Below are 14,191 nucleotides of genomic sequence, written 5' to 3' on the forward strand. Positions count from 1 at the left end.
CCCATGATGACTTGGCTCTGGATACAGCATTTCTATTTGATAGCAGAATAGACTTACCTCTGGGCTCATGCAAGTCAAAGAGCAGCTCTGCAGCCCGGCTCAGGTACAGGCGAACCTTGGCTACTGCCTGCAGATATTCAACAGATGATTCCCGAGGAGCTTCTTGACTGTTCTCTGGGTGGTAGCTCTCTAGAAAGCCTCCATCTCCAGGCAGAGAGTTTCTGTGCTCATATCCAAGGCTGCCCTCAGACTTCTCGCACATGGCATCCTAAAGATGGGCCAGAACATTGCATGAGTGGCAGAACCACTTGAATCTGATGTCCTGTGCATTGGTACTTCCCGTCTCCAATGCATCCACACTGCAATAAGCACATTAAACTTTTATATCTCACAGCACCCTCCACCCCAATGCTGTTAGCTCCTCCCTGTGATCTCTCCAGTGCATATCCTAAACCTTTGCCAGATCAAACACCATTGTCAGCAACGCACCCAAGCTTTCCCATATTTCCTAAGCATGTAGATGAGGAGGAGTTATGAGCATGCTGCCTGGCCACACGCATGCTGAAACACACATCACACGTTCCAAGATGCCAAGCTCTAGCTGACTTACCCTCAGCAAGAATCCAGACTCTGATCTTATCTACAAAGTCACCATTGTAATGCAGACTGCAAGAAATGAAACCTCTGCCCTGCTGTCAAGTTTGCTTAAAGTTGTCCATAGTACTAGAAGTTATGCAAGGGAGGAAAGGGAACAATCCAAACAGCATCATAATCTACAGCTCTGCAAACAAACAGTGTCTGTGAAAACAAGTAGCCCAGTAGCAGACTACTGCAACTAGAAATCCCCCTGCTCACTGCACTTCTGCGCTGGAGTTTGACTCTTATCAGGCCTCACTTAACACTTAAATACCAGCCCAAGGTGTCCAAGAGAAAGAAGGATTGCTGTAATGCTGCGGGCACGCAAACCTTCCCTGGAAAAGCAAGGCCAGTTACTGAAGAGCAGGTGATTTGATATAAGCTTCCTTTTGGGCTTTCTAGCTGGGCAGCTGGTTGTGTGCACAAGAAACCTGTCAAACTGTGGAAGAATTTCTGTTCTTGGCCTTGTTGCTTCCCCTGCACCAGTTTCACTCCCAGCTCTTCCCCACCAGCTCTTACCTCCAAGCAGTTGACAAAAAGCAAGTAGAGTTCTTTTTTATCATTTTTCTCTAGGAGCTCATCGTGCTCTACCCGGGACAGGTAGTGCTGCACATCGCTTTTCACTTCATTGAAGCTACAGGAGACAGAAACACTCCCTTACCACAACTGCAATACTGACTACTACTTGTGTTCTAAAGCATGACCAAACTACTGATTGTGTCCCTGTGACAAGCGAGGGTGACTCTGGATCCACCTGGAAGCTGGAAAAGCTGTTGTGCCATGTTTTGCCAGATGTCATCTCGCTTCACAGTTTGAGCTAGGCTTTTATCCTCAACAAGACTAAATTAGCATTTCTAGGGCATAACTCATCTGATTTATTTTAAGCATCTGAATCAGGAGATAATCACACTTGAGAAATCGCTTCCTGTGCACTGACTGCAAAGGGAGGCTGGAAGAGCTTAGTGTGAATGGAGAGGTCTGTGTGAGCATACAAAAGATCATTCTTGATTTAGTGTCTGTGGATGAGTATTGCTTTGCTGCTCTAGAGCACATCAGTTAGCCAGCTACCTCTATGTCACCCAAGCCATCCACATTCAGTGTAAGTTTAGGTACACCGTGGCACCGACCGGTCAGACGCTTCAACACAAGCTACATGCAAGCCAGCCAAGCTGCATGATTAATAAAAGGCACAGGATGAACTTCACCTGTAATGATTCAAATTCAATGAACAGTACGGCAGTGAGGGGAACAGTGAGGTTGGTTTGATGAGCCCATGAACACTCCCTCACGTAACAGCCATGAGCTGTCTCACCGCGCTCACCTGTACTTCAAGAGGAGCTTCAGCATCACTGAGCGGATGATGGGAGTTTCATCCACTTCTTCATTAAACGGGGACAGAAGCTTTGTGTGGACAGTAGGGTGATCTGTGCAGATAGAAAAGGACACGTTTGGCAGGCGAGCGGAAGCAGCAAGAGAATGAGCTCCATGAGGCTGAGCAGCAGGAAGGCGGGAGCTCACCTGAACCTTCCACGACCCTTCTGTGAACAAAAAGCAGATTGAAGAGCTCTTGGATCACCTCTGCCTCAGGGGGTTCATTGTCCTTGAAGCACATGGTAGTGACCACATCGATGAAGAAATTATTGCATCTCTGCCGGAACTCGGCATTTCTTGCTATGGCTTCACTAGGAGAAGGGGAAAAAGCATTAGGACAATGCTCAAATACAGAGCCACTTAAGTAATGGGTAAAGCAGAGCAGACAGGCAAAGATCACCAAGGTGAGATGCTTTTCCAGCTTTCCAAAAGGCTGGATTTGTGCAAGACTTCGGCAGTACTGTCTGCAAAGGCTGTCTTTTGACACAGCAAACAGAACACAGAGCAGGGCTCCCTCCACCCATTCTGCTCATGCTCACAGCTTCAGGGTAGCAAATCAGAATTTGCTCACACCACCAGCCCCACTGCAATGCTTCCACCTTGGAGAGGAAGTACCTGAGCTCCTTGGAGACGCTTAAATCGACATCCTCCATGGCAACTCTGCAGTATGGACAATGCATCTGTGCTGGTACCAGCCACATCCTGATGCAGTTCTGGCAGAACACGTGGTTGCAGGGCAGGCGGACGGGATCCTTCAGCTCTCTGAAGCAGATGATGCAGGACTTCGGACTGTAGCTGTAATCCAGAAACAGCAATGGACACAATTGCTTCAATGTTGTCTTAGCAAAAGCCTTTAATAAGATGTTTATCTGCAACTAAACCACGAGGAGGTAATGTAAGACCAGCTGGTTAACTGCTTAGCCTCAGGGCGCAGAATGAAAAGGAAGTTATTACTCTTCACTTGGCTTTCATTCCATTGTATGCAGCACTGCTTTACACCCAGAAACATGCTGCAACGCTGGCAATATTCCCAACTGGCCGCTTGACTCGTCTCAATGTCATTACCTGTAAAGCCCATTGCTGACTTCTTCCTTACACTGGCACAGCACTCTCATCACTGCCACAAAAGTTGCATGGGTTTTCATGTCTGAATCGTGCTGAAAACACTGCAGAGGAAAAGGACAAAGCTGAATGAGTCAGCTCTCACACCACAGACAACAGTTCACATGGTCAGCAGAAGCAAGCAGGGAAGAGGTGAAATCCCATCTTTGCTTACCTCGGCAAGAAGCAAAGTGTATTTTTTCACTAAATCCTCAAGTTCTGGTATCAGAGTGGTGATGCCAAGCAACACGTGTTCCACAAAGAGAGACATGCAGAAAACCCGGGTCCAGCAGACTCTGTGGCAAGGAAAGTACAATTATAAGCTATGAGCACGAATGGAAGTGCAGTGTGAGGCCACTCTAATGACCTCCCTGCTTTTCATGCTCACCACTACAGCACTTGTGCAATTCTTATGCAATCTCTTGCTTTGCCCTTTGATTATCAGCCCTGGCTTCTTGTCGAGGACAAAGCATCACAGCACCCAACACAGTGAGCTGGTGGCACAGGAGCTGCTCCTGTAGTCAGCATTGCAGCAGAACTAGGACCACTGCAAGGACCTTCCTGCAGCTCTAACTTCTACATCAAGGAAGTGCTTAACAATATTCACTATTAACTAAATTTTCTGAATTTTGGTTAAACTAAACAAGGTCTATGAGAAACTGGGAGAGCTCTCAGGCCTTGTCTGCAAGAGATGAGGCTCCATCTCTCCGAGTCTTAATGCAGAGAGGATGAAGTGGGGAGACATTGCTGGTTACCAGGAACCTAAGGAGAGCTTTAACTAACCCTTGAACCCAGCAGGAATGCACTGGATGGTGCTGCCAGATTTAGAGGGAGAATCTACATGAGATGAGGAAAAAAAGATCTGGTTCTTGATGCTTGCTCTGTAACTGGGCCTAGCAGGAGCCTGGAAAGGTTTGCAAAGTCTTTGTGTGAGAAAAGCAGCACCAGAGCAGCTTTCAGCCTGTACTAACAGCAAGGCAAAAGATCAAGATTGCGGGCAGATGTGTGGTACATACTCAAGCTTCTTCAGCAGCTCATGGCACTGACTCCCACTCCTCTGTAAAACCTTCTCTTTACACAGAAACTCAATGGGCATACGAAGAGTCTTCACTTTCTGCAGCCAAATCACAGGGGGGTCTGTCTGCACTTGACTCTGCAGCTCTTCAGCACATACCATCGCAGCAAACACATCCAAAACCTAGACACACAACAGGGGGTAAGTATAACACAACAGTTGCATTCCAGAATTACTTCTGAGCCGTGGGCTCTCAATCTGGCTTGCTATAGCATGCGTTCTACTGAATAACCTTCTACTTGATTAACATAAGGGCAAACTATTCCAAAATCTGCTCTTAACAGTGATAACATAGGAGATTATTCCTGATACTAGGGATCCTGACTGAGCTTGGGCTCCCCACTTTACTGTTGCAGAAACCAAAAGGAGACTGAACACGAGATAAAATTCAGTGGATAGAGGTCCCTGCTAGTGCTGAGCATCACAAAATACTTCATAGTGACTCTACCATCGCTGAATGTGGTCTTCCATGTCCTTCCTCTCCTTCCTCGATACCAAGGTAGGCAACCACACGGGGGTGTACAGCCAGGATCCTGGCAAGGTTCTGCAGGCGGCTCTTGAACTGATTGTATCCCAGGTGGACCCAAGGCAAGGACAGCACCGACTCCTCTCTCATGGGAGATGTTGCCTTCAGCTCCTCTACACAGGATAAGAAGGCAATTCGCAGGCACTGCAAGTTTAGAGCAAAGTTAAAAGAAAACCTGTGTCATTCCTTTTGTACTGGAAACCCCAGCAAAGTTCTCTGACAGACAAGAACCGGTACTTCACGCAGCCTGAAACGTGGCAGTTGCACAACGTACAATGTGAGTAAGGTCTCAGCAATCTCAGCAGCCATTCACACACTGACCTGCAGCTCCTTTGCAGAGGACACACCAATGGTCAAGGCAATGAAGTCAGTGGTATAGCACTGGAAGAGCATCTCCCTGTCTCCCTCAGGCAGAGCAGAGAGAAATTTTCCCAGTGCAGTTTTCTGGAAGATATCCACAAACTTCTCAGCAAGGTCTGGAAAATGGGAATGCAGAGAAAAGCTGAATGTTAGGAAGAGCCTGCGTTTGACACAGCTTCTGTCTGAAGAGCCTGACACCTCATTAATCACTGATGCATGCAGCACTCCCCTCGTTCACAGCACTAACAGGGGTTTGAGGCCAAGCCTCCCCAGCACGGGCACCGGTGTTGTATTTGTGGAATCTCACCTTGTCGTTAACTCGTGGCATTTCCACAAAGGCACACAACAGATGGGAGAAAGGCCAATAGCGAGAAGCACAAAGAAAAATCTCTGGCTCGTATGAGCCCAGAGGTATTGAAGGTGACTCCAGCGTCACAGAAAGGTAGAGGCATGGTAGTGACAAACCAGAGGTTACAGGGCAGGTGGATGGAGATGCTCTGTGTCATGAGCTCAAGCCAGGGTCTCACCTTCAGTGTTTTGGATGTATTGAGCTTCCAACCACATCTCATCCAAGTACTCCTTTATCCTCCAGCTGAAGGGCATCTTATTCCCAGCAGCAGCAGACACCACCATGTTGTTCTGCACCACAATTATCTCTGGCTGAGAGCTAGGAAATTAAAAGGTCATTAATGCTCTGGGCTTTTGCCTGGAAAACACATTCAGACAGCAGAGGCAGGAAGCTGCAGAAAGCAAGAAATCAGCCCTGAAAGGGGACAAAGGAAGGGGAAAGAACTGAAGGACTCATCAATACAGCTCATCCTGCCAACTTGGTAGCATTAGGACTTAGTAGGCTTTCCCTGGCCAAAGGGCTGTAGTGGCAGGACACGGGCACTCCAGGGGCTGGGTAAGAAGCGTGAGCATGCCACAAGCCAGAGAGCAAAGTCCAGTACTGGGGACAAGGCAGACTTCTGAAGGCACCATGAGCTGCCCTTCAGCACAGCACAGGGGAGCACCAGCACTGGATTTAACACCAGTGCTGGTGTCGGTGCTGCCACCCAGGCCTCCTGCTGCTCTCTCCAGGGGCTCACCTGTTCTTGCCCACACCGAAAGGGACGGTCAGGAGTTTGGTATCACTGAAGATGAACATCCACAGCTTTGTCACCCACTCAGCAGCCGGCCTGACCAGCAGCTCCAGGTTGCCATTCCTGTCTATGACAGCAATCAGGAGAGCCAGGATGGGAGTGATCACGTTCTGGACTTGCTTCCACAAGGTGTGCCTTTGGGAGCAGAAAGGGACCAAGAAACCCAGAGAGGTGAGCAACGCTATCAGCAAATCGGGAGGTGGTTGTTCTGAAAACCTGCTGGCATTTCCATGTGAGGAAGTCCTAATCCTGCCGTGAAGGGATAAAAATACCAGCACCAAAATACCCTGAGCTTCTCCCACTGGTGGCTGCCCCTAATCCCACTGTTCCACTCAAAGCACTTGTGCATTCCTGTCCCAGCACAGCCAAGGCAGATGCAAGTCACCCTCCCCTCAGGAGCCAGGAGGGGACAGAACTGCCTTCAGGGAGTTTCCAGCACAGACTGGAGCCTGACGCTGCACGTATTCAGGTTACTCAAAACTGCTGTCTCTGCTGCAGAGCTGCCATGGGCAGATTGCTCTTGGGAGCCTGCAGGTTCCAAGATGTTGCTGCTGTCCTCACCTGAAGGTGCCTGCCTCCTGGAGAGCACCGAGGTTGGAAGCCTCCCGAAGCACCCAGTTTTTGGGGTAAAGGGAATTTTCTTCTTGCTTCTTCAAAAGGCTGGCAAGGCGAGCCTTGGTTATCTTCAGGAAAGAGGCTGGAAAACAACAGGGAACTTGCATTTTGCCCTTCTACTGGGTCCTCCCAAACCCAAGGACCACACCAAGCACAGCATTTTACACTCGGTTCAACAATTAGCCAACCAGGAAAAGAGACCAGGCACCAGAGCTGGCACAGCCAGAGAAAACACCATAACCTAGAGTGAAGTAGAGCTCCAGAAGCCCTACAGCCAAAGGAGGGATAGACTGGAGCAGACACACTCACACTTGGGAGATTGCCTGGGAGATCCACCTTGTCTACACTACAGCAAGGACCACCAGCCTCTGGGTCCCCAAAGAGCCAACTGGGATGTTTCGGTAGTCCCTGGGTGGGACGCTACCTGCAGCGGCCAGGGAGCACATACCTTTCAAGTGATCCTCTTTGGACAGAAGGCCAAGGAGGATCTCAATTCGCTTTCTGCTTCGACTAAGATCTTCATTTTGGTCCCGTAGCATCCCCACAGCACTTTGTACACAGGTCCTCAGGAGTACAGTGGTGTCCAGGATTTTCCCCTTCCCAGGAACAGTGTGAAATCAAGTTCATTACTCCAGGCTTACCCCCAGCCCTCTTAAAATGATCATAGTGCTCCCATAGAAAGGGCCTGTGCCCCTGGCATCCCTTCTCCCAGTTTTCCTCTCATCTCAAGCTGCAAATTTTAGTCCTTCTTTTGCTATCAAGTACATGATGCAACTTCCGTGGCTTTCCAAACTGGCCAATGCAACACAGCGCTTGTATTAAGACTGCTATGGGGAAAAAAAGCAGCAGTTTAGGGAAAAAAGTGGAAGTGATGTGATATGGGAAGATGTTCGCTCCCTGGGAGATGCTCAGGCACTAGAGGGGTAAAAGCCCCACTCGTACTGGGCTTCCCCCAGGACAGCTCCAAATGACACCTCAAAGCACCCACAGCTGGAGTGGCAGCTCAGAACCAGAGTTCTCAGCTTCAGGCTGTACAAGGACAACAGAAGCTTTTAAAACTGATGTTTGAAGTGTGAAATGACTGAGGAATATGAGGGTCCTTGCAATGGTTCATTGCCTCAGCGATGCTGATTGGGAAGTGAGGGGAGGAATTTGTGGCTGACCATTAACACTCATGATACAAATAATATTCCTGATGGAGTTCAGGTGAATGGGGATGCAAAAGGTGTGTTGCACCTATGGATGACAGGGAGCAGAGAGCCGTGTTGAAAGCTGAGAAGCAAACAAATGTATTCTGAACTGACCTCATAGTGCTCTGCTTCTGGCACTGGTGTTTCAGCCTCCTCCTCTTTTTCCTCCTGTTCTCCGTTCACATGCAGAGCTGCAACTAAGATGTAGAGGCTTGGTTAGAAAGCAGCAGCACACTCCTGCAGCAGCCAGGTAAGGGTTTATTTAGCAGCACAGAGCAGCAGAACATCTGCAGAGATCCATTATCACCCCCAGGAGCAGCTGAGATCCCCCCTCCAAGCACAGCTGCAGCTGCTGGGCTGCCAAGCCTCATGCAGCAAGAGCTGGAGGCAATGTGACACTGAGCTAATGCTCTGAGCTCCACTAGGATGCTGTGGGGCAGTTTGGTGCCTTGTACCAAGCCTAAGTTCCACCAGCACCGAGTCTGGGACCGCATCTCCCCTCTCCCCCCTGCCACATGGCCACCACAGCTGGCACACGGCCACCACAGCTGGCACAGCCAGCCTGCAGCTCACCTCTGGTTTTGCTTGAATCCTCACAGAACATCTGGCTGATGGTGAAGTTCTGCAGGGCTGTCATATCAGAGATCATGTCCTTGGATCTGCGGAGATCGTCGATATGCACAGACTGCCACAGCCCTAAAGACAGGGAAGAAAAGAATCATTTCATGCCTGCAGCATGCTCTTGTAGAAGAGCTTCCCAAGAATTACCTCCCAGTACCTGTAAGGCTAGCAGTTCACAATAAGAGGTTATTTACTCTCAGTTCTTGATGCAGGAAGGGAAAGCAGCAATTCACTTTGAACATGCTAATGTGCACTGCCCTGACTGAGACAGCGTGCATGCTGCTGGGGCTTTGAGGCTTAGAACCCACTGCACACAGCAGGAACCTTGCTGCTGAAAGCAGGACACGTAAGCACACACTCAGGAGCCTCCTGGGGGACAAAATGCCAATGCAGTTTGCATCATGTTCCCTTGCTGCTCTCCAGCTGAGTAGGAAGAAGACTCATCCACCAGTGGGCAAGGCAAGGTGCTCTCGAAGGAGACCAGGACCCCAAGGTACTCATCCCCCCAGGGCAGAGGGTAAGGGAAGCAGCTCTGAGGACACACTGATTCCTGATGTTAAGCATTAAAAAGGAGGGTGAGCAAGAGATGTTGCTGTGCTATCCTAGCCTGAAGCCGGCTGAAGAGTGAGGAGTGACAGGTGAGCAGACCCACCTCCATGGAATCCCACATAGGACGTTCCCCCTTCCACTCGGGAAAGCTTCACAATAAAGTAGACAAAGACAGAGACTTCTCCCAGATCCACCTTGTTGACTTCATTAACAACAGTGTATCTACAACAAAGAGGAAATGCTGTTGACAGGTCAAAGCAGAAACGTTCAGAGCCACGGGGCTGCTGCAGAGGAGGTTATTGGGTAAATGGACCCAGTCTAGGTTATTTTGACTTGGGTTATGAGTTATTCTTTGAAACACAACTCGTGCTTCTAGATCCATCCCCCTACAGAACACACAGGAGGGATCATACATGCCTGATCCTGCAATCCCCAAACAGCACTCACAATCGAATGGTGCTGAGCAGCCACCAAGCACGAGAGCTGCCTGGGAACCACCTCACGCTTGACTTACCTGGCTGAAGCAATGAGCTGGGCGTTTTGAGAGCCATCTTCAAAGTCTGTCTGAATAATAAGGACTTTATTTCCTGGTGCAGCAGCAAGGAAATCTCTGAAGAGTGAAAGGGGATTTAGAAGTAACTGAGCCTAAAACCAAACTGTTCCTCTAGAAGTCACTCCACATTAGCTGGGGCTGCTGAAGGCAGCCTATGGGGTCAAAATGACAGAGCTAACACCCAGTTTGCCCCAGCCAGTCCTCTATTCATCCCAGCACAGCCTCTTGCCCCCCCTCTGCCATGTGTGTTACTCCAAACGTTCTACCCATCCTGCACCCAGTTGACAGCCTATTTAGAGCAGGGTAATGCAAAACCAGACTCACCGGATGCCCTTCTGGAAGGAGTACTCTGTGTCAAACTGCTGCAAGAACAGGATTTGGGGCCTTTGTGCTTTACCCTGCACTTCTCTCTCCAGACAAGCAGCATCAGCACTGGTGAGAAGCCTCGAGAAGGTGGTGACCTGGGAGTGCAAGATGCAGGTTTGTCCTCTGCTCTGAACGCAGCAGGAAAGCAGTAGAGACTGACTCATCCATGCTCCGAGATGCTGAAGAGCTGGACTGCACTCGAAAAACCCCACTTATTTGCCCTGCCAGCAGGCAAAGGGTCAACACTGGCTGTTACAGCAACCCAGGGCTCCCAAGGGGAGGGTGTGAGAGGTCTCTGCGGGACGCTCACCTCTGTAAAGACCATCTGGTTCCCAGCCCCAGCACGGACGTGAGCTCGGAGGAAGTCTGCAAAGGACGTGTGCTGCTGCTGCTTGAAGTAGGTGTTGGCCAGAGACTCTGCCATGAAGAAGAGCACCGAGCTGCAGAGGCGGATGACGGAGTCCGGGGTGGCACAGTTCAGCAGCGCCAGCTGGGCTTCTCTCTTCACACAGGACATGAGCTCACCGGGAGGACACACTGGTTTCAGCCTCTCTGTCATCTGCAGCACCACTGAGGCACAGGTACTGGAGTGGTAGCCCACAAACACATCAGAAGGGCTGTATTCCTGGTTGCTTATGAAGTGCTCTTCTGTATTGGCTGCAGTGAACTCGTGCACCCACTTCTTCAGCTCTTTTACAGTTTCCCTTTGTCCCTTGTCCAGGACAGTACTGAGATCCAGGTAGTGCTTTTCCAGCCTGTTGATCAGCGGGATGGGAAAGTGCTCATAGACCACATCCTTCTCCTCAATGACTATGAGCCGGAACTTGGGGTGCACTCGGCACTTCACCCGGTGGGTGCCCAGCCCCAGATCGACGTACTTCTGCCCAGCCAGGTACACGTAGTACTGATTGAGGGCATCGTAGAGGCTTTCATAGAGGTTCTGCAAGTTGAGGAGCACGACCATTTGGCCAGTTTCCATGCACACCTTCACCCGGTTGATGTTCCTGCATATCTGGGTATACTCCTGGTCCTTAGGGAAACTGGAGCCAAAGATGATTTCTGGCTGTTGTCGGGCAGTAAAGAAATCTTGCTGGAGGATCTGCAGCGCTGCATAGTTCTCAGTCAAAATAAGCAGGTACCTGCAGTCACCATCCTCACCGCTGCTGTAAATGTTCTGCTGTACCAGCTCAATTCTGCTGATATCATGAGCATGTATTTCCCCTTTTTCCGGTAACTGTGAAGTGAATATTTCCAAGGCATTGACATCATCTTTGCCGCCAAAGTTCCGAAGAACAACTGTGGCTATGTCCTGAAGCGTCGGCTCCATTTTGGAGCTCTTCGCTAAGGCAAAGAGCATCTTTATGAGGCTGTAGTAGTCACGCAGACCAAAGAACTCCCTGTCTTGGGCCTTGCAAATATTTTCATATGCATCTGCAAAGTGGCAGAAGTACTGCTCGACCTTCTGCAGAGCCCCTCGTGCTGAGCAGCAAATCCCCTTGGCACTCTCTATGAGCTCTTCTCTGCTGGGGTCACCACGTGAGACAAAGATGCCTCGATTCATTTTAGCAGGGTCCAAAGCCCAGTTGGAAATCCCAATGAAACCGACCTTTTTGTGGGGAAGAGGGACATCATCTATGCAGCCATCTTCCAAAAGTGGATGCAAGGTCTTCAGGGGCATTTTGGGAGAGTCTTCAGCCAGGCCAATCTCATCCAAGACCACCACTGAGACATACTCCTCCAAGTTCTTCCCTTCTTGGAATCGCGCACAGTGCTTGAAAGTGCCTACGATTCCCTCTGGGGTAGAGAGAGGGCTGCACTGGAACGACACTAGATGGATCTGCTTCAGGTCCTTGAACAAATCTGAATAGGCTGCCTGGCCCTGCATAGCATCGGCCACAATGGTTTTCGCAAGGGATTTGGAGCTCCCAGGTTTCCCAACAAGAAAAAGAGGGATTTTCAGCTCGGTGCAGATGACCATCATGAAGACATTTTCCTTCAAGGCCAGGTTTCTTGCTATGGTATCTCGGAGGTGCACACCACTCAGGAATAAGTCCTGCATCAGAGAGATTTCTTCCAAAATCTTTTTCTGGGTATCATAAGGCTTTGGAAGGACCTGGCTGATAGCATTCCTATACTCTTCCTTCTTTTCCAAGGATGCATGATAGCAGACCCCAACTGCCAGCACCAAGGACCAGACAATGTTGTTTCTCTCAACAGTGCTCTCTGGGGACCTCTTCTCAGCAAGATACTTCTCCAGCTCCCCCAGCAGGAGTTTACTGTGCTTGTAAAACCACCTGAACACTTCCATGCAGCGCTCCACATCCCGCAGGCTGACGAAGCTGCACTCGTCATCCCTCTGCCTCATGTATTGCTGGGAAGTAAAGAGCACCTTTGTGATGAGCTCTGCCTCACTCTGCTCCATGGGGACGTGCTCAGTTACTTTCTGGACAATCTGCTGTATATATATCTTTTCAGTCGAGTTGCTCAGCTGCCCAAAATCCCACACCAGTGGGATCATGCTGGGTGGGAGTGCATGGACCCGGTACACGAGCTGTCTCAGTGGAATAGAGCCCAGCTTATCCTTAGTCTCTTCTGCTTTGACACGGTAGCCCAATCCAGCTAATTCCAGGCGCTGAATCATCTCTGGTGTGTGCTTCCGATAAGGGTTGCAGGCTGCTATGATCTGCAGGCCAGAGCCAGAGACCAAAGGCTTCCCCTGCACTGTGCGGTCACACAGGACTTCCTTGATGCTGCTTATAGCCTCTGTCGTGTTGGCTTCATCAAAAAAGAGGACTGTGTCCAACCCATGCTGCTCCTTGTTGGCTTTGGCAAGGGCTTCTGCTTCTCTGACCCTGGCATAAATCATCTCTGCAGTAGTACCCCCGTGAACCTTTACAAGCTTCATGTTCTCCACCTCCGTGCAGCTCCTGCGTAACTGGCACAGGAACTTGATGAGCCTGGTTTTCCCGCAGCCCGTTTCTCCCATGATCACCACTGGGATGTTGCACCTGAATCGCATCTCGATAGCCAAGATCTTCAGCACGTTGTCTGTTGTGAGTTCGTACGTCTTATCGGGGTCTATCACCCAGGGGATTCCCAAAACCATGCAAAGCCTCTCGAGCTTCTCATGACGCGGCAAGTGATCAAACGGGATATTGAAGGGAACTCTCTGGAGTAACAAGCCATTGTACAGCTGTAAACTCATGACATCTCTCTTGATAACTTCATTCAAAGGATTAAGGGCATCAACACCCCGTGTGCCATTAGGCTGAAGGTGGAAACCAATGAATGTCATTGACACATGATCTGCATTGAAAAACAAGTAGGGATGAGGCTCCGACTCCCACTTCTTCCGAATGTGGAAAGGAAGAAGATCTTCTTCTGCAGCGTTCTCCAGGTTGGAGGATTGCCTTCCTGGGCTCTGGTCAGAAATGTTCAGGGACGGGGTTGCAAAATCCCTTGCCATTAAAATCATGAAGCTAACAACAAAGTTTTTGAAGCCTTGCAAAACGTCCTGGACAAACGCAGGGTTGCAAAAGTCAGAAGCTTCACAATCTCTCAACTGGGTGTTGAGAAACCAGGTGAAGTTTCGGAGTTCTGACCAGGAGGGATCTATGATCCCACAGTGCAGGAGGAACTGCTGTAGGCATTCTGCTGGGCTCCCTTCCACAGAGTCTGCTGTGTAACAGAATGTGTCCAGGTTGCACCCCTGGTCAAATCTTCTCAGATATTGGAAAGGTCTCTGGAAAGCCTCACTGCAAAACTCCTCCTCATCCATTCCTGGGTTCGAAACATCCCCAAACTGGTTCCAAAGTGTCTCCATTTCCAGTACTTCCTTGGGAGACTTGCATGTTACTTTAGGGAACACATCCAAGAAATTATAATTCTGGCTTGCTGACTTGGGAAAGAGGAAAAGAAAATCCATCATCACAAAGGTGCAGCCCTAAGCATCTTCATTCTGTTTAATCTGGTCCTATCAGTATTCTTACCTAAAAGTCACAGGCCTATCTGAGTAACAGCAGGTAGCCTATGCAGCTGGAACACTTCTTCCCCTGTACATCATTTCTGCTTCATCACAACAGTTCA

General features: G+C 49.6%; 2 protein-coding genes across 2 annotated transcripts in view; one reads left to right on the forward strand and one right to left on the reverse strand.

Moving 5' to 3' along the window:
- The window catches only part of SGSH (N-sulfoglucosamine sulfohydrolase), a 294,044-nt gene that overhangs the window by 247,456 nt on the left and 32,397 nt on the right, over positions 1-14,191 (forward strand). The gene's annotated exons all lie outside the window — the stretch shown is intronic.
- RNF213 (ring finger protein 213) overlaps positions 1-14,191 on the reverse strand; it is a 46,916-nt gene that overhangs the window by 11,661 nt on the left and 21,064 nt on the right. Inside the window, 20 exon segments of the mRNA XM_061479923.1 lie at positions 58-268; positions 1,156-1,270; positions 1,958-2,060; positions 2,155-2,318; positions 2,623-2,802; positions 3,073-3,173; positions 3,284-3,404; positions 4,125-4,306; positions 4,632-4,853; positions 5,031-5,185; positions 5,597-5,736; positions 6,158-6,346; positions 6,773-6,908; positions 7,275-7,422; positions 8,131-8,213; positions 8,590-8,712; positions 9,290-9,408; positions 9,701-9,796; positions 10,064-10,200; positions 10,416-14,006. Coding sequence (XP_061335907.1) covers positions 58-268; positions 1,156-1,270; positions 1,958-2,060; positions 2,155-2,318; positions 2,623-2,802; positions 3,073-3,173; positions 3,284-3,404; positions 4,125-4,306; positions 4,632-4,853; positions 5,031-5,185; positions 5,597-5,736; positions 6,158-6,346; positions 6,773-6,908; positions 7,275-7,422; positions 8,131-8,213; positions 8,590-8,712; positions 9,290-9,408; positions 9,701-9,796; positions 10,064-10,200; positions 10,416-14,006 — 6,316 coding nt within the window.

The sequence above is a fragment of the Pezoporus flaviventris genome, unplaced genomic scaffold (assembly GCF_033815535.1).
Source record: "Pezoporus flaviventris isolate CSIRO_AGI_PZ_B2104156 unplaced genomic scaffold, CSIRO_AGI_Pfla_v1 ptg000158l, whole genome shotgun sequence".
Taxonomy (NCBI): domain Eukaryota; kingdom Metazoa; phylum Chordata; class Aves; order Psittaciformes; family Psittacidae; genus Pezoporus; species Pezoporus flaviventris.